The 21,011-nt window shown below is 46.7% G+C and overlaps 1 protein-coding gene across 1 annotated transcript in view; it reads right to left on the minus strand.

Annotated features, from left to right (window-relative positions):
• Positions 1 to 20,455, minus strand: part of LOC111271886 (plexin-B) — a 34,945-nt gene extending 14,490 nt beyond the window's left edge. The window contains exons 1-2 of the mRNA XM_022852917.2: positions 19,003 to 20,455; positions 4,079 to 4,255 (exon numbers count right to left, since the gene is read on the minus strand). Of these exons, the coding sequence (XP_022708652.1) occupies positions 4,079 to 4,255; positions 19,003 to 20,421 (1,596 nt within the window). The 5' untranslated portion in view covers positions 20,422 to 20,455. The remainder of the gene's footprint in view (positions 1 to 4,078; positions 4,256 to 19,002) is intronic.
• Positions 20,456 to 21,011: the final 556 nt, after the last annotated feature.

A 21,011-nucleotide genomic window follows, 5' to 3' on the forward strand; every position in this document is an offset into this window, starting at 1 on the left:
TTTGCGGGATTGTAAACACCCGTCGCGGCGCCTACCTTTAGTTTTGCCTGCCCAAACGCCCGATCCCGCTGTAACATAATAAGCAGCCCGCCTGAACAGGTGCGTAGTGAACCGGCTTTTAAGGGCAGTGGGCTACGATAGGTTGTGGCGGAGCAGTCGATTGCTACGATCGGACATTTCCCATCGTCCAAACCCTCTCCCAGATCAGCCACGATACACGGTTTTAGGTGTAACACAGAAAATGCAGAAGACAAGCTACATAGCGTTTTAAACTGAAAGATCGAGTTGCGTCGGCTTCGAGTCATTGATCAAAGTTTCAAAATTTCAAAAAAAAAAAGATAAGCGGAGATGCTATCTTATCTTGCGATAGCTTATAGAGGCAGGTACGTGGACGACGGCAAAAACGACGACATTTTCTGCGCTCGATAAGAGAGAATATGAGATAAGAAACGAGATATTGGAGAACCCCCGAGATATACGTGCGATCAAATGAAGTTATTGGAGATAAATTGGCCTCGAAGTTACCTCATCAGCTCAAATCAGGTGACGAATGCCTGTTAGCGCTACACAGTTTGGGATCAAACGTAACAACACAACAGCAGCTTTTGCTTTGGCCTCTTTTCTGCCTGTCTAAGGCTGTATAACGGAAACGCTGCTATTGCTAGTGGATTTGGTTTCTCTATTAAAATCGTATCAATCTAATTCGTAAAGCAACTCGGCAGAAGCGTTGATCAGCAGGTCCGATACGGCCTGGTATAAGGCAACAGCACCTCGTGTGATTGTCTATCTCAACATTTGGACAATTGTCGTTTTTCTTGAGATTTGTTAATGATTCGAAATATTTTTGTTTTTAATTCCATTAATTTATTTTTAGCATGAGGCATTTACTAACTGAAGAACCACCATGCTGCTCGCTGTTGTGGTTTACTGGGAGAGACAGACCTGAAGAGGTTTACTTTTCCGTTTACGAAATAGAACTTCGTACAGATCGCGCAAATGGTAAGACAAGCGGGACTTTGACACGGGAGTTTGCCCGACAGGTCGGCTAACGAAAATGTGCTAGAGAACAATAGCTCACATTTTAGTTGTACTGGATCAATCTGCCGCCTTGTTATTCTACGTTGCTTTAAGTGACGAGCCGTATATTTCTTAACGAAAAAGAACAATCAGCAGAAGCGTTGTGTACCCTCGTAAATGACAGATTATTCGAGGACAAAGAATGAAAAAACGAAGTTGCCAACGAGTAGCCAAATTAAAGGCAAGATAGTTTGATTCCTACGGACACCTATACGAATGTATAATATTCTTCGTAGGGACAAAATAGACTGAACTGTTGGATTAAACAACAGTCGAACAACAACGGAGTGGCTAGATCCACACCGCCATGTGAGTGCCTTTTGGACCCTAAGTCTGTGTAGGCTAGTATACATTTATCTGGCTATAGTTGCATGAGCCTTGAAGATCTTAATGGCACAGTGGTTTTACCCAGTCATCAAGTCTCCATCGTTTTGTCTATGTTGCACTACAAATGGACTTTTCAGACGCTACCTTGCCAGGGCAGCGAAATAGGACGAGACGATAAAGGTACAAATCGATTTGTGTAACGACAACGCTAGAGTCCCGGATCCGAGATCTTTTGAGTAAAGGAAATTTCTTGATTGGTGTGTATTTTAGATGCCCAATCGAAGCCTGTACCAACCCAATATGATAACGGCGAAGAATTGTCTAACGCAACCCAGTCACTACTGAAGGCGTTTCTCTACCGCCTGTTTTAGGGCTGATCCCGAACTTTGAAGACACTGCACGATGACGATTGAAACAGAAGATTACTGCGCGACAAAACCAAAATCGCTACCGCACGCATGTGCAATGCTCTCAAGGGAGTTTTGTGCGAAGGGGCACCTACATTAAAATACACTTATCCCAACTAAGTGCTGCTCGGGGAGCTTAAGTTTAGTAGGCACAGCGTTGTGTAGTGTAGGCTGCCTGATGTACACGGACCCCTGTCCTGAGCTGTCGAACAGACCAACGTCACCCTTGTTTTTTTAAGTTAATATCGAGATGCGAGAAGCAGTTTCAACAAGCAGTAATAGCAGCAGCGCAGCAGTAGCAATATCGAAGGTGCGCTACAATTCCTATTTAGGTTTTGCTAGGGATTTACACCCAGAGGTGTTGTCCTTCGCCTTAGGAGGATGAGATATAAAGAGTCAGACTCAGACAGCGATGGTTTACTGCTATAACCATGCTGAGCTGAGTGGATCTCCACGACTGTCGTGTTTTGGAAAATAAATTACCGATACTGATCGAGTGAAGGATTTCAATATCATGTTTTTATTAACTCAAACCGCTTCCCTCGTCAAGCTTAGTCATTTGCCACCTTCACGAAGAAGCACTTATTCACGGATTTTTATTGTCCTGGTTCCTCATAGCAATCATCTAACATATCCAACCCCAATGACGATCATCCCCTTTCTTAATGGATGGACACCAATAGCGATTGCGCGTAATACCACCTGTATAGTATTTCTAGCTAGGTAGGCTGGCTTGCTGATCGATTTTCGAAAACTAGCGCGCTTCCCATACACATACACAGACACAGATACACATACGTACACCTATCCAGATCTGTTATTATCGTTTTGTCTGTAGCAGCTGACGGAGCTTCAAACGACTAGTAACCGTACAAAAAGGTACGTGTGACAACTTCTAAATATATTGGTACCCACCAATAATGAAGAGACTATCGACATAGTAGGACAGACTGAAAGAACTGACGTCTGACGTGTAGGAATCTATGTGCGGATTTTGGGCATATCATTATAGTACTGGCTCTGGTGTTGTCGCCAACAGGACGGAAAACCTGGATAGACACAGGCATGCGTATAGCTATATAGATAATAACTGTACGTGGCTATGGTATAATTTCTGTCGTAGGTTGAATTGTCGACGGAGCGAGTAGGCCGCCGAATCGAACATTTCGAAATAGACGCAGATACGCATAAATAAAATAGATGGATTCCAAATAAAAGGGACGACACTCTGTCAAAATTGAATTTATGATAGGTATAAAATAATTGTTCAAATGGTTCTCCTTAGACATATATGAGATATATACGTACATCTAAAGAGAATCACTGGAGGTGCGGAGCCGCAAGAGCTAAGCACGAAAGGATGCCCCCAGTGCTGCAGATTGTCACTAGAAGCAAATGCACTGGCACAAACGCAAGGGCTAGTGAAAATTGAACAACCGAGACAGAAAAACATCGTTGAAAATCCCTACTACCAGCAACAAGTTTTTCTTTATCGAAGAGCTCTACTCGGAACAGATCCGACAGACAGGCAGTCCGATCAGGCGATCAGCCCGTCTACGAGTTATAGCAGAAGCAGAGTAAGTGCAATGTGTTTAACCTTAAGCGGGCACGCTCAGACGGACCTGAGCCAATTTTGGACGCATCAAAGCAAGCCATATCCTATCGCTAAAGCTTGATACCACGGCCACAGCCTTCGCGTTCGTTTTGAAAGGCCGCAATACGAAGATAGCCACAGAAGAGTCTTGAAAGGCCTCCAATAGCTCGGATATGCTTAACAGCACAGACAAACCTCTAATTGTGAGTGGTGATGACAGAAGTACAGAAGCGACACTGGTGGTATTTCAACATATCGCAGCAGAAATAGCAACAGGATGGCAGATAGAAAAAGGAAATTGAACTTAGGCACTGATGTACAACGAGGTCGAGATTAAATATATGCTAATACGAAAAAAATGTAATTATACTGACGAAAATATTTTTAATTATTTAATGCACATTCAGTTAGATCGTGCGATGTGTTACACATTTCTAGATTCTATAACTTATTGTCCTGTTTGTATCGTCACATATCTAAACTATACGAGCGTCGGGTACTTAATGGGCGACGCTCTACTATATAAGAACAGGCAAGGTCTGTGGGCACAATGCGACCACTCAATGTACGAAGGAAAAAGCATTATATCAATTGATTGACGTCGGAAGTGTCGTATATGGATCAGCTAAGCAGGGTATTTTGAGGCCTTTTTTGGACAAGCTGAGTCACGTACCTTTTTGACGGTTCCGTGATTTGTTCCGAGGAAGGCGACGCTGTGCTGTTGCGTGACTGTCACGACAACGGCCGTTAGCGTTACGCCAGTCCACGTAGCGGCGGCCTGAGCCCGGATCGGCGCGCTGCCGTTAACTTTAAGCGTCTCGTTACAGAAGCTGTACACGTTGCCGCTTTTCTGTAATTAGAGTAAACAAAAGAGCAGAAATTGTAGTAATTATGACTGTGCCATGACCACTACGCCACCTGTTGATCTAGCAACTTCTATATAGTATTTGGAGAATATAAAAATACGTGTATTACTTTTGTTATTATATGCTATAAGAAATATGTTGATCAAAAGCATCCATGACCCTATGAGGATGTTGGGCACTGAGTGTCCCGTAGCATACTATAGTTTTCTATGTCTATCTAGGTTGCCATTTCTATCCAACACCTTTATAGTATATTACGTTTATAGAATGCTATGGGTGCAATCTTACATGCGCCTGTTACGTATGCCATTGCTTTATATGCGGTATTCATCGAACAAACGCTATTAACAAACGCTTTCTTTTATAAAATCGAAAACTCACAGCGTTTGATCCTCACCACCCGGACACCTTAAAAACTTCTAGTTTCATCTTTAACCTAGTCGCATATCTCGCTGCGTATAACATGATGCAACCTGCGTATTCACCGCCTAAAGTGATATGGCTGAAACGTTTGTCGGCCATCGTTCAGACGACGCTTGACTGGCACTGGGCAGCTTCCTCCATCCGAAGCACTTCCGTTGATACATCAAGTTTATTTCGACCCCGTATACACACAAATACCAGGATCATGTAGAGGCTTTTGCGTTGTCATGAGCGTTGCTCACAGTTGCTTTGCGACCAGCCATCGGTTTCTCCCCAGACGGAAAACCGAAGTTTCAAGTTTCCTGCTGCCTCGGGCAGCATGCAGAAATCACTGTACGTGCGGGCCTTCTCTTAGAGAAGCATTACCTTTCGCCACTGCTCCTGAGGCAACGAACGACCCAGCGGTTTTAGTCTGTCCAAGAACTTCAGCGATGGTGGGGTGGTCCTTTCGTTTCAGACTCGCCGAGTGCAAAGGCAAAGTAGATGCCCAGGGGTGCCCTCTGGCTCCGCCTTGTCTGCCATTTGCCCTCTGCTGGGGTCATCCGGTCACCCACACTGGCAGGGCGTTTTATTGAATTTTTACGATTCTCACTCACACCCTGCCTGTGAGTTCCAAAGAGGCCATTACCCACCAGCAAGCTTTACATATACTAGTATTAAGCTCCGCTTTTTCTACACAACCCAAATGGAGTTTGAGAATAGCAATGTTGACTGCGGTGCCGCTTCTACGCTGCGCAAGGAAAAGCTAAGCTTTTGATGCTACGAACTCAGAAGTTATTGTCAGTGTAAGAGAGAAATAAAGGCATAAGGACAAGTACTGGATGGTGTAAGTCTATGCTACTATGAGGCTCGCTGCTCCGTAATATTGAGCACCAGCACCTGCGGGCGTCCTCTATAATAAAATTCTCGCTATGTCAGAACGAGTATTTGTATATGCCTATATTATAAGACCCTGCAGTTTCGCGCGATCTGTAAAATCCGTTTATGTGTGTGTGTGTGAATGTATGTGTCGCTTTCTCGGTAGCTCAGCGGTCTTGTCATCCATGCCAGCAGGACAACATCTGGGCGACAATCAGCAGGGGATAACCGGCAGAAGGAGCCAAGAACCAGTTTCATCGTTGTTGCCGGGTCGAGGCAAGTCCTGAATCGAGCCCGTAAAAGGGACATCGCCTGAGGGAGAGCTGAGGTTAATATCCGAGTAGCGCCATGAGGCGAGCATGTGCGCTAGTACAATTTTACAGAAATTCGCCTTTCACACACTTCTTGGCCGCTTCCAGCTTTGACATAACGGTACTCCGGCACAGGCCATCAACCGTACATCAAGCCTATCCGTTCATGTCGTGTAGAAGGCAGAAGCGGCAAAAACACAGACCAGTTGAACTCTCCCTCTTTTCATTCCTTCGTAAAAAGTGGAAAAGTGCCTTTCTGATGATTACGTGAGACTTTCCCAGCATTGAGGTAGCAACGCAGTAAAGCTTTCCAAAGACAAAGGCTTTAGGTGAGCCATCTAACCTGCTTTATCTAGGCAAAGATAAGGAGGGAAGCTCGTTTCCGCTGTGAACTTCATATTGTGCACGTATGAGGACAGAGCAGGAAGAGGTTCACCAAAAATAAAAAGCCTCAAAAACCCTTTACTTTGTGCCCGGAGCAATGACTTAACAAGCTCGTAATTCAGTCCGTTCGGCTACGCTTACTTAGCGTTTGTTTTTAGAAAGAATGCTCAACGTGCCAAGTACTGTATTTCGTAAGCAGTCCATATGCGTTCGACCAGCACACGGCCATCCCCAATAACGTTGAGAATACCGACCATCTGTTAATATGGCTGAAGTCATATTATTACCACCATTGCGTTAAATGTGAGTTGGAGTATGTCTTGGAGGATCTGATATAAAAATTTATTTTTATCTGGTTCCTAAAAAAGCAAGCGGGCTGCACAGACGACGATGTTCATTCTAGCGCCAGCCACCCGGTGGTCCCCAAAAGCAGTTCGTGCGGGCCGTTAACCGTCATCCACGACAACTGTGGTCCAAGTCTTGCTTCTTTAGCTTTGCCGTGTCCTACATCCCCCTCCCTGCGATGAAATGGTCTTCAAGGGAACTGTAAAATTCCCAGAGGATGGTGAGTTTCTAGCATATTTTTCACTGGTTTTCTCTATTGGGCTTCCGTTGGCTCAACCTTGTTTCGTTTGCTGTTATACCTTATCCATCCGCTGCCCGGCCGCTCAGGTTCTGTTAGTTGCCTAGAGTTTTTTCGCATTTTACCTTAACTTTCACTCTCTAACGCACCTTCCTTCCCGTTCCTCGTTTTTCAACCTATCATTCCTATATTACTTGCTGCTTCTGCGTCACAGAGTTAGGCTCATAGTGAACATCGTATGAGTCTTAGGTCCGCACCAGGCCAAAAGGACATTGCGCAACATACAGCTCACAGTAATACCGTTGGGTAAAGTAGTGGTGTGGTTCAAACTCTTATTGAGATTGACACAATCCGGTTTTCGCCTCCTGCAACGAGGCACAGGTGCTGAAAAGTCGCCACACCCTACAGGCACGGCCGCTTGCCGTCTACTCTGGCAGCTTCTCTACTATGAAATCAGCAACAGCAGCAACGAGACGAAGTGAGGAGGCTCCCTTATCCTCTTACGCCAGCGCAGTAGTCCATGTTGGTTCACCCAAAGTGGCAGGATTCTGCATCCGTATCCTTGCTCGACATATCCCATTGCAGCTTCCCCGGCCTTGAGCACGGCCATTGCCGCCCACTGCACTACCCAAATTATTGCTCTCGCTACAATTGACAAATACGTCTATTATAGCAGACAGACGCCAGTCGTTCGCTGCGAGCTCAAAGATTCGTCTCGATAAGCTTATATAACCCAAAAAGTCACGATGATCCATTCCTCCTTCCCGTGTTTCGTTGTCGAATCCACGCGCTCCTGCTTTTTTCCTCCCTTTTCCACTATCCACACCCGGTGTCAGAAAAAGCCTTGAGCACGAAAAGTCCCAAGGAAAAAAGGGGTGTATTGAGAGCAAAACTAGATGCCCGGTGGTGTACACGCCCAGATATATCGACCGACAGACATGCGCCGCGTGGCCGCGTTTCTCTCCAACGTTGACTAACCCAGAAAAAGGTGCCTTGCAGGCAAGCAAAACCCTCGCTGTGCTTAGCAGGCGCCAGTAATCTACCCGACTCCAATTACGCTTATTCGCCGGCACGTCGATCGCGCATCAGTGGGCCGCCAGACAGCAGTGCGACCTGCGTCTTCTGCTGCTGCTACTGCTTTCGATGTTGCATCTATGCTGTTGCTTCCTTTAGCAGCTGTGGCGGCTCATTGGTTTCTGCTCCCGGCTTCGCTTCTCTCGTGCTCTGTTTTTAGCCGTACTCATCCCTCTCCCTAGCAGGTTCCCTCCACCACTTCTCGCTCTCTCCACAGTTTTCTCCTCTTTGTGGAGCATTAACAGACAGTGGTTGGGCAGCGGTTTCCGATTGGTGGGACCGGTCAGTTTGCCCCACTGTCTAACGGCTATTGCCAGTTTCCTAGCAATAAGGAGTCTAGTGGGACAAGTAATAGGAGTGACAGCAGCAGCAGTCGGTAGTAGTAGAATAGTAACTGTAATAGCCGGTCCCGCGTCATGGCTCACGCCTCAGATGAGCCTAAAGAATGCATGCCTGATGGATCTCTACATAGAGAAACCGTCTAAGACGTGAGAAAAGGATGAAGAGAGACCCAAAGTTTTCAGTGTCGTGTGTCCCAGAAGCGAGTGGTTCGCTATGTTAACTGATGATGACGGTGGGAATAGGGCCACAGCAACTCAACCATAAAGTCCATGTCGTAAGTGCTTGTATATCTACTGTGACATTAACGCACATTACGACGATTGCTTCCGAATAAGTAGAGCAGAAGCGCTGTTTGGTGAGCTCTAGTCGCATACGATCGTGCGGTCAACGAGGGGGTAACGTTGCGCTCCGTTTCTAATGTAGTGCAGTGCCACTGCTCCATAGCGGTGAGAAATAGCTAGTCCCTTAAGACAACCTCGTGGTATGCCAATAACCGGACATGATCAGTCTATTAACAAGCAAAATCTAACAGTCATGATGAGCTCAGCCAGAGGTTCAGAGGAGGGATCGCATCGCGAGTCTGCACTAGGCTCTCACTTTTCCTCTTCGGTTCGCTCTTTCGACTCTCACTCTCGCAATAACGGTGGCGCATGACGCAGGACTCAGCTCAGCTAAGGGCATTCATGTGAAAAAAACTAATTTCAAGCGACGGGCTGTCCTCAAGCTCGTCGCCAAGGGGCAAACGGCTAATTATGGAACGCACGTGGATAACCTTATCTTGCTCTATATGGCGGCAGAACAGAACCTTCAGGAAGCTCTTGACTTGCTTTGCAATCGGCTGAGGGGGGATGCTGCACCATCGAGAAGGAGCGACTGAAAAACGAGGCCACTAATGGTGTATGAGCAAGATGCAGCCCGCTGAAGAGCCAATCGGTTCGTTTCTCACTGCAGATGGCAGAAGAGGATATCATAAGGGGAATAATATCATAAGAATATCATTTCTGCACTACATGTACCTCTGCTTTTACGCTTCCGCTACTGCGTGTTATGCCCCCTTCATAAGAATGTAAGTTATAATGTTGCTGGTAATTGCGGGTCCTGCTTCGGCTTGCTGCTGCTACAAACTCCTATTGCCATATTGCCAACAGGTGCCCGCGTTCTCTTTTCCTCCCGAAACTTACGTCGTTGGTATGAGGTCGTCTGGAGATTAACTACGGGCCTAGCGAGGTAAACAGGCGAAGTTAACGTGCTCGAGTGTTCGTATCACGCACATATGGTCTCTTGCATGCAACACGAAATCAGACGTAATAGAGTGGAGATACAGCTTTTATGTATCTGCTAGGGTGATTTAGGCGGGAGAGCCCTCTTACAGGAGAAACGAAAATGTGTCACACTAATGATTAAATAGGAATAGATGCATGTAACACAGATTGCTAGGTGTTTCAAGGATGATTCAATAACATGATCCGTCTCCAATCGATGCGATATGATATGAGCGTTAACTGTTCGGCCGGGTAGTATAGAGTATCAGCTCAGTTGCGTCTTCAGTGTCTTCAGTCTCACAGCTTCTTCGCAGACGTTGATAAAGGTGTGACATATATTGCACACCCAAAGGGCCATCTATGTCCTTCTGAGATTTTCAAAAAGAATCAAGGAACGAAACATCATACCATGAAACCTTTATATTATACGCCTGCTACCGCTGGCGCTCTTCTCAAGCCGACGACACTTCATACTGACTTTGTGGGCACTTACATTTAACCCACCTTCATTGCTTGCTAAAGCTTGGTCTTTTCAGTTGCCCAATGTCATGGTGCTGCTGTCGGTGCGATGAAACGGAAGTTTTTGAAATGGCTGCCCTCAGGTCTTGCTGCTTTACTCCATCGAATTCTCTTCTTTCCTCCGATCTATCAACGAAATCTCCTTTGGACGCAATTCAAGAAAGACGCTTTCTTCTAGGAGGACAGTTCTGCGAGTGTAAAAGCGGCCTGGTCCATTGAAACATCTGCCACTTCTTCGCCTGGCTGGATCTCGGTTTTTCTGTCCCGTTTCTTTCCATCTTTATATTATGGGGGGAACACCTTTGACAGCAGCACTGTCAGCTCTATTTAGTCAACCGCCAAATACGCTGTTAGCCGTTAAACCCATAAATATGAAACAAGCCCCTGTTTTTCTGCCGCTATTTTTCTGTCTCCGTCGATCTGAAAGTGAACGCGAACGAAGACGACATAGAACTGGAAACCCAGGAGAAGATACAATAAGTTTTGGCTGAACGGTTTATAAATATCTATTCTATAATACCATCATGGTTTGCATATAGCAGTAGATGTAGAATGTATTATTAGGTTTGACGGGTATCTGAATTAGGCGATTTAAAGCAACCTAACGGACAGTTGACCCATTGATTTGAAACTCTTCAGAACGATCGATGATAGTGACGGTTTGATGGCAGCTAACACAGATGTCCTCATCTATGTCAGATCAGTACGGCAATATTTCCTTTGACATCTCTGTATTCTCTTACATATCTCATAGTAGACTTTGATATAATGACTTGTCCGCGATTCTCTAACTATGGTCGTAGTTTATGGTGGTCTGAATTCTCCATAAGATTCATGTCCTTTGACGTTACATGATAGTAGCTGGGAAGTATTAATAATCACAGATGTGACAGATACTACACCGCGTGCGAGCTGAAATTCGGCATTCGTCCGTAGAATTGGACGCGTGTAGAATCTAATCGTCAACAAGTTTCGGCATAAAATTAGTAATTGTTCCAGAAGGCGAGCACGGCGCAACAATCGAACCGTATAGTTCTTGCTTTTCCAATATGGCATGATGTTAATCGATAGACGCAAGCAGTAAGTCTGTTTTTGTAGGCAATATCTGTACCATGTGCTGTTGTTGCAATCTGTACCTATAGCTACTCGCGCTCTTGAAATACGCATAGATAGATCTCAACAGTATCTAACCCATCACGACCCTATGGGCGGAGATATCTTTAGCCGGCGTTTTTTGAACCATGTCCAGTGGCGGCCAGTCCAATGAAGCATAGGGATCTTGATAGTATCAAGCGATTGGGTATGCCAACTACGTGCCGTTTTTCCTGTATTTCTTCATTAGCTAATTACAGAAGGCATAGTAAGGGAGAGGTATGCATAAAGGCAATTAGTCAAAAACGAAGAGACCGGGACGCTGTACTCCACCAACTTACACATGGCCTCGAACCTCATTGCGTTATTCGCAATAATTGTGGTGAAAGATACCACTCGGCCTGATTTTCTCGTTGCCTCCAAACGGCAAGCTGATGAAAGCTCCCTTTGAACATTTCTCGAGCCCGTTCGTTCCTTCGTTGGTTTAACCATCCGTAGTCCGTCGTCTACCATCTAAAGATCTCATCTATAAACCTTCAGTGAATGTTTGACGGAAGAAAAGCAAAACTGGTCCTGGAACGGAAATGTTTTTTTTTAAGAAATACAGAAGGAAAAACGTTCTCCGCCTTCAAGCCTTCGAAATGCTACTTTGGTGCGGCCGAGGCAGGCCCCGCGCTGATATTTGGCGGTCCCTACAGCCAGCTTATGCCGACTCTGTGGAAACAACCACAAACCACGTTCATCTCTTTGCGCCACTGCTTTTCACCGCTGCTGCGCCTGCTTAGCAGCAGGCCACATGGCAGCGTCACTCAAAGCTCTCCTGGCAGTTGCCCATGGGTGCTTCCTGTGAAGCCTGTGGGTCCTCATTGGCTATACCAGGGCCTTGCGGCTCATAACCCGGTAGCCCCGCTTCAGAAACCGATCACGCCTACGCCGTTAACATTTCGAATGGAGATAAATACCGGCGTGGATGTGAACGCCGCGGGACATTTTCCTCTTGCCGCAGCTATCGCCATAGCTCACCACCTAGAAACTCAGCGGTTACAGTCGGGGCAACTTAAACTAACCCGAGGCAACTCAAGGCGGCAATGAAGCGTAGGCAAACCTTCAAGAAGCTTTGCCTACGATCGATTGTAGGGAACCGGTTTTCCCAGGGCTTGTTCCTTTATTGAACAAGCATTTCATCATCATCTCATGGCAGCCAGGAGCGGCACCAGCTATGATGGCAGCAGTAGCAGACCTCCACGAGGATTTTCAGCCAAAATGCCGCAAGCCTGCATGATCGGGAAGGCAATCGCCGACAAAAGCTGCTAGCAGCATCTCTTTTTTGCTTTGCAAAGGAAAGCGCTAGCCAAACAGGGTGACCAAGACCTTCTTATTGGGTTTCTTCGTCGTCCCGCAATTGGGGTTCGTGTGCCATAATGGAAGAGCTTGAGGCACCGCCGCTGCCACCGCCACCGTCGCAACTACAAGGAAAGAGAGAGAGCAAAGGTTAATAAAGAGACAGCCCGGAACGCCCAGGCAGCCAGTACAGCCATGGTACCTAGTATCTTCTATAGTGCCTCATAACAGTACATCTATCGCGGGTTTAGGCTCGGCAGCGATGGCAGCAGAAAAAGCAGTAGGAAGATCCTCTGCCCCTACTGCAACGATGGCCACGACCATCCTTCGACGGGATAAGAAGCCCTCTGTCCCAAGTGATCCTCAAAGGGTCTCACCCATGATGAACCGCTCCGTCTTTGCTAGCGGATCCTCGGCCTTCAGCATCGTCCCCGCAGGCACGCTCTCCATAAAATTGGTATAAACCCACATACTTCATGGATGGGTTGTCCAGCAAACCAATAGACAACAGTTGCCCATCAGCCACATTCAACTGAGCACCCTTCTTCCTTCGACGACGATGTCTATCAGTATTATTCTATGACTGGTGCTGCTAGCACCCAAATGTCCATGGGTCCACTATAAACCCGCCGTCTCCATGTTATAGACGTTTAGCAGTAAGAGCCGTTGGCTGCGAGTTAGACAGCATCCGAGGCCGGACTCGAAGCCGGCGCCGGGCCGATTATCGATGACGGCGACTCAAAAAAGTAAAGCAGCGGAAAGGGCGGCTGTAATTTATTTGATAGGTCCAACGACAAAAAGAACCAGCCGACGCCGACAACGGCAATGATGAGACTGGAAAGGCAAGCGGACGTGTGCCTGGAGATCATAAACGGCATAATGCTATACGCGTTAGAGCTGTTGTTGCTGCTGCCACTCCTGCAGCTGCAATGGCAGCTGTTCGCTAGACAGGAACGTGTCTAGTGGTCGTTGTTATACGGACACTGAAGTTATATAGGGCTAAAGCGAACGGGGCTGCAGCCACGGCGGAAGTTAAGTAATAATTGGGTTTGTGGTATCACGGTGCTTCCTGGTTATTTTCTTAGCTATCGCAGGAGTTAAAGATAAAATAACAACACGAGTATTAGAAACAGGACGAACGAGCCATTGTCATGTTCACCAGCAATATATATATATATAATAAAACAAATTGTCTAATTTGCGCCAGCGTGACCAAATGTAACTAGCGGTCAGTGAAAAAATACGTTTTGTAAAAATAGCAGGGCAGTAGCCCATATCCGTTCAGTCGTGTCGGAAACAACCGCTTTTGCATCACTGAATGCAAATATCGCACGCTGACGAGGTTTCGCTGGCATTCAACTACAATAGTGAAGCTGGAATTGTAGTGCCTAAATTCAACATAGATTTAGAATTTCTCCATTGTGAAAAAAAAAATATACGTGTCTACCATGAAAATATACGTGTCTACCATGAAAATATACGTGTCTACCATGAAGGAGAAGATAGCTACTTCATATAGTTTAGATTCGAAGTTTTTCCTGATGTTTGTTACTTATGATGATGGTGTTTTATACTGCGTGCTAAACCTTGAAGCATAATTTTGGGTATTGGCAGCAAAACAAAAGCCTAAAGTTAACGACTAGTACCTCTGAAGCAACGTCTGCCGTACAGCCGAGAGAATATTGCTTAAACTGATACAGAGGCGTAGTTCGTTCTTTATCAGTTATTGAAAAGATTAGCAAATCATCGCGGGCAGCCACTGCCCCGGTTTTCAGCCATTTTCTATGAGTTTCGGAGCTGCAGCCCAACGAGCAGGGCAACGGATAGTCAGGCTTAGCAGAGCAGCTCGTAGTCAATCGAAAACGCCGAAAGTAGATGCCCATAAGGCATCTCATTTTAAGGCGATGCAAGATCCCCCACTTCACCCAAAAATAGGCTTAGTTGCGAATAAGAAGGAAGCGTGTTACGGTTTCCGATTTCGAACCGTGACGACAAGGACAGCTTCTCTGAACATGGCCTACTATGAGGCCATTCTGCTTTAAGCCGGTCCTCGAGAACCGGAAGTGGCAGGGGGGATGAAAGCCCGTGGGTGCCTGGGCCCGTGGGGAACTGAAGCTGTGGGTTTACTCGAAAGTAAGGTGACGGAATGCCGATAAAGAACAAAGCGGAAAACCGAGTACTGGTTAACGTCAAGCTGTGGGGAGCTTCGCTTACTCTAATTTCTCATTTTATACATGCTACTCCTCCTGCAGCCGTTTGCTCACTTAGAACAGACAAATGCTCGATCCCGAGTGACTGCAGCTGTAGAAGAGTCAGTAGAAACGTTAGTTTTCAAGGATCTGCCATCACGACAACTACAAACATCCATCAAACTTTTAACCGAGTCTACGATCCATATGGAACTAGGACCCATCCCGTAAAAACCATCGACGCAATGTAATCTAGATGCGTCAACTCTTGTAACTTTAATTAACGAAAAAAGTCAGGGGTTTCAGGGGTTTTTAGGCTAGCGATGCTCAAAGACTCACCGGTTTAGTGGATCGCTTCACGTCCACTCGGCAATCATCTTCAACGAACAGCTTGGGCAAACATAGTTGATGCCAGCGTCATCGTCTCGAAGCATCGGCATGGGTTTTTCGCTAGACGTTGGCGGTCCACCCAGCCGAGCGGCTTCGTCCGTTGACGAAGCGTAAAGCATCGCCTCGAGGCGCACTCCGTTAACTCCATCGTTACCATGGTGGTCTTCTACTTTCATACTTCCGCAACATATTTAGAATGTAGCCGTAGCCTGCAGAGTCACAGTCTCTGCAACAGTCTACACTACTCTCAGTAGCGACCATCGTCCGCTGCTAGTTTCCCCGCAAAGAAAATGGTCTTTAATTATCTACACTCTTGTTTTACGGGGATCTAGTCAAGCAGCGTTGTCCCGCTGTTACGATAAGTTACAATAGATGGCGGGCGCCCTCGCCCTGTTCGCCCATCTAGTGCTACCTGTATCGGCCTTTCTTGCCGTTACCACTACAGCCATCATTCCAAGTGGAAGAAGGAAAAGAAAACTTCACAAAGTTCATGTTGTACAGAGTTCTTCTCGTTCGACAGCGCAGGACACAGGCCAAGTGCAGACCGCGTTTCGGAGAGTGTGTTAAAAAAGTGATAGACGACCAAAGAGGAACGAGAGAGATGCACGTGGCAAGGAAGAGGTAGTCAAACGATGCCGCTACTAGCTGTCGTCCCGACAGTCAACAACTGGCGCCCGCCATGAGGCGCGGCGTGGACCGCTGAGAGGATCAACACTGGGCCACTGCCAGACACGATGGCACGGGAGTTGTGCAGCAGCGTGGACGTAGGTTTGGCTACGAAGAAGGTATTCAGCGCGCCGCCCAACCAGCTATTTCATTTCTACGCGTCTCTTGATGTTACCCAGTGACGCTTTTACATCAGATATAAAGAGGCCTGCACCGATCCTATAGAGCAGAAAGCTGGCGATGCAGCCAGTATGGCGATTCCAGCTACCGGCACGACTTCAGAATAAAGTGTACATAAATACTTTTTTAAATCCGGCAGCAGATAGCGTTGCGGACGCGCAAGCTACCGTGTGCAACACACATCTAATTACAACAAGTAAATAAAAGTAGATAGACAAGAGTTTATCGTCTCGCCAATACCTTTTGCGTAGTAGTAGTAGTAGCTGATCATCATGCGGAGAAGTGGCTTCACAAAGAGTCTTGTCCTAATCCTATGGTCCCGCCGTTGCTGCCTATTCTATTAGTAAGAAGGGTCTTATTCGTATGTAGTGGTACATAGGCGAGAGCTGAGAAAGAAGTTCGCATCGCTTGGGCATGAAGTAGTAGGACCGCGGTTGACAAGTGTGTTAGAACTCAAGGGAAACGAAGCAGGCTGACAGAACGATTGTCCGTGTCCATCGGATCATACAGTACAGTGAGATGACAGTGTTCTATGATCTTGACTGCTATCTGCCCAAAAAAGAGAACCAAGACACTGCCGGAAACCTCGAGCTGTTCCGCTTTTTTTTGTTGCTCCCACTGCCGCCGTAGGGCAAAGCTACTGAGACCGGCTGAATGGTTAACGGTCACAGCCAGCCAAACGACAAAGACTACGCAAGAGACAGAAGTCGGTAGTTTGCCCTAACGCTTTTGGCGAACATCTCGCTGAACGCCCAGGGCTTTCTTCTAGCGCGACCCTGTAGAATCCCTACTGCCGGTTTCCTTTGACGGCCATCAGGATCTGGTTACAGAGGCATCGATAGAACCTTCCCTCTAAGTCCCTATATATATGCTTCCACCATTAGTCGCTCGCTATCAATGGGCTACCGGGCACTTAGACGTCTTCATTTTCTCACTCGTCCGCGATCCATAGACCGATTCCATGGTACATCAAAACTCGACTCGGAATAAGCCGCGGTCAGTGGTAGCTAGTGGTCTATCGAACAAGAAGGCTATCACTCGTTGTCCCGGATATGGTCGTAATAGTGAAGCGACCGTCGGTCACTTCGTTATGGCACGAGTATCTTTGTGCAGGAAAACATGATAGAAAAAACACCCTCGCCTATTTAGGTGCTTACCTACTGAATCATCCGTAGAAAAGGACGCTGAAAATAGTGCTAGCATAGTTGACAGAGTAAGAACAAGCACTACAACTACAATTACTACGCACTGGGATCGGCTCCACTATCGCAAACACCCATATGGACATATATATGTACATATAAGCAGGTTCGTCCATATCGACAATGAGCAGAACTGAGCCGGACAACGGCCACCATCGCAGCTCACTTTTCCTGCTCTCTTGCTATGATCGTCGACCATAGGTGGGCTACGGACTGTTACTACAGCTGCGAGAAAGACCCAGGCAAGATCCTCATACGATTCCGGATAACACCATGCTACTGGGCCCTGGAGCTTGATTCACTTGCCGATTGTCCAGGCCGATGATCAATAAATGCATTTGTTGCATTCATATTGTACAGTAAGCGATGGTAGATGTGGCGGCGATCGTCGATGGGACCAACCCATCAGAGCAATCCAACAGACTAAGGCGGCCCACAAGGCATAGAATTATCGCATGTTGTTCGAACGACCGCAACTGGGCGACGATACAAAGCCTAAGGATAAGGAGACCCTGCAGACAGGCTTCCCCGCGTTCAGCTGGATCTGTCAACTGCGTCAAGTGTTTGGCGTCCCAGGCGCTGGTTCGTGGTTGGCCGTAACCCTGACTGAAGCAGCTTTCTCCATTGCAAGATAGGCACATTTGCGTCAATGTATACGTGGGGAGACACAAACCACAGATAGATAGGCAGAGAAAGGTAGCTAAAAAAAAATTGGAAGGACATGGATTTCATCTATTACTGTTTGATTAACATCGCGTGTTGTGTGTACTGGGCGAAACGTGTACTAATACAGGGAGCCAAATCTCTACAGACCCATTCATGGTAGATACAGGGCCTTGAAGAACTTCGTTCGGCCAAGTTAATTTTATACCATGCTCATTCGTGCTGTAGTTGTACAACTGAGGGAAGGAGCTGCTGATGTTGATACGCGCTTTTTTCGATGCAAATGTCAGCATCCATAAAGGCGCAAACTGTCCAATAACCAGTTTGAGAAAGGAAGACAACAAAACAAGCGAGAATTTAAGATGCGCTTGATTATCTCCTTTCTTTCGTTTGGCAGACCCAGCGTCCTAGCCTCCTTCTTTTTTCTTTCCCGATCATTCCCTCAGACTCTCGAGTTCCCGCAGTATCGAATATTCTTGCCTCACAGTGTATTTAACGACATGTCCGTGTTACAATGAAATTGCTATTGTCACTACCTATACGCACTAGTGTAAGAACTAGTAATAAATCAGAAACTAAAAAAACCGTCCATAAAATCTTCCATCTTGAAACAAAGATCCAGCAGTATGCCTCAACGGCCAAGAAATACAAGACTGTCGTTCTCTAACATACTGGCCTTGCCTTCAGCAACAAATCCTTGTTTAAGGCAAGAAACTAAAGTGTTATTTATCTTATAGATTCAACCCGTTTTTGCTTTGCCTACGTGCAGCCGTAAATTGATCGTACATGCTGTATCTGCATGGAATTCGTCAAGCACACAACATTTTACAAGAGCAGGCCGTCTTTCTTTATTTGTAGGTTTTATTGACGTCAGTTATTCGCATGAATTAAAAAGTGGTAAGAAATGACTCCGAAAATTGCTAACGGTAAGGCATATTGATGTATGCCAGTAAAAGTAGCAAAAAATAAAGTTAACAACTAAGTACGATGAGTGCATGGCACTTCATTCATAACATACATAAAAACTGTGTATATAAACATATGTTAGATCATCCTCGCTATTTGAAATTTCAGCAGTTAGGTAACGATGGCACGAATAGCGTGCTCTTTTAAAATATACTGATTGATTGAAGAAGTTCGTACCTATTTCTGGGAAAACAAATATACGTATACACACCTCCAGGTTTTATTTCATCGTAACTACGTATGTCGGCTAGCATGTTTGTTAACTTATATTCATGTCTGGACTCACCCCGGGAGCAGGACAGTCGGCCAGACTGCCGGCTACGTAGTCCATGTTCCTTGTCGCCACGGTGCCGTTGTAGCACATGTGAATATTCTCGGTAAACATCTTCTCGATCTGTCGCAGCGGATAGATACAGATCGCGGAGCGGCCGCTAACTTTTGTCGTATGATCGACGCTCTGAGCAAACGCGCCCACAAAGATTCGACGCTCATCCCTCAGACCGAGCGACCGTGCAAGGTCGGACCCGGCCTCGACAACGGTGGCGTCCTGAAGCAAATTGTAATCCGTGCCGTCTGCGCCCTTGCAAACAAGGCTGATCTCGGTGTAGGTATTGAACGACGGGTCCCCAGCGCATAACCGAGCTAACCGTGAATTGTACCCCAACTCCTGCAGCTGTAGCAAATGACTTCGCATCTGAACGGTGGCAAAATAGACATAATCATCAGTGTGAAATCCGTACACGTAACTGACGAGGTAATAGTCTTTGACAGTTGTGCCAAGATCCACGCGTGCAATGGTCGAGAATGAATGCTCGAGAATGCTGAACAAATCGCCCTGCTCGAGACTTCGACCGGAAATCGCCGGCCGGATGTCACTATAGGTTCCGTAGCGGGTCCGCGTCGTCGCCACGTAAAGCATTCGTTGTTGAACGTCACCATATTTCGCCGGGCCAATCATAGCGAACGAAGACGAATTTTCATCGTTTGTTGCCACCGGAATCGGCACGATAGGCTCCTTGTCCGTAATGTCGTTCAGCTCCATACGCTGACAGGCGCCCTGGTGCGTACTCCCGCATACGATCAGTTTACGGCTCTCTTCATCAATGAGTAAGACTTTGTTGATCGTGTTTGTCGGCCGAGTCTTGTACCCTGTGCCGTTGCAGTTCGTGGGCGGACAATGCTCGTGGTCCCATTCCGGACCAGTGGCAACGCTCCGAACCAGCGTTAGATTTTCATTAAACTCCATAATGACGTTTGTTGCACCGGCGAACAGGTGACCTGTCGTCGGATTGACGATAATGTGCGTCAAGTTGACTGAATGATTGCCCGGTAACCGAAATTCACTAACGCCGATGCTGCCGCTAGAGATGGCGCCGGTGCTGCGTCTCCCATTGCTTCCAGGACCGCTGCCAATTAAGCGTACGGCAGGCGCTATTTGCACTACCAAAACACTCAGCAACACTAGACTGAACAGCTGTTCGAGCGGTGACCAGGGACGGTGACGCCGTCGCCATGGCGATTTCAGGTGGGAAGCCGCGGCGCTTCGACGCCGAACCGTCAAGCGAATCGCGGGAATCATCGTCGCGCTTATTGATCTCGTCGGTAGCCCCACTTTCTTTGTGTTCGTCGTGGTCGAGGTGTTGACGAACTGGACGGCTTGGAGCCGGGGGCGACGAAAGCTCGAGGGCTCGTCGACGCGCGTCATTCTTCACGCTTTGGCATAATTTTCGACAGTAGGATACCAGAGAAGCGGACCGGAAACCTGTAACAACAACAACAAAAACGATTAAAGAACAACAATGGCAATAAGGTAGAATATAGGTTTAGTTTAAAAACTCCAAGTGCGATAGAATAGATGGCAACATACGATAATCTTTGCCTAAATACCTTCTTCTCCAACGAATTCTTTTCAGTTCTGTCTGATATGAGGTACATAGATAGAAAATCGACAATGATAACTATGCAAGGGACGCACATATATATACATTCAACTCGGTCTCTTTTTCCTACTCTCACAACAGGCTTCATTTCTTAATGTGTCTCTATCGTCGACGTTATAAAGCTTTATCATCTCTAAGCACGAACCCACCATACTTTGGCTTAATGTTGTTACCTATAGGCAGTAAGCACGAGTAGCTGCTGCAGGGAGCAGCGGCTGTGGCAACGAAAACGGAATTCGAAAAAGCGCGCGCGTAGGACGGCAAAATAGAGCGAGAGGGAGGGGCGGAGTTGAAAAAACAACAGGAGAACCAGGCAACTACTGGTGGAATCAAATGGAAAAGACTCCTTTTGCCT

The sequence above is a fragment of the Varroa jacobsoni genome, unplaced genomic scaffold (assembly GCF_002532875.2).
Source record: "Varroa jacobsoni isolate VJ856 unplaced genomic scaffold, vjacob_1.0 contig01218, whole genome shotgun sequence".
NCBI lineage: Eukaryota > Metazoa > Arthropoda > Arachnida > Mesostigmata > Varroidae > Varroa > Varroa jacobsoni.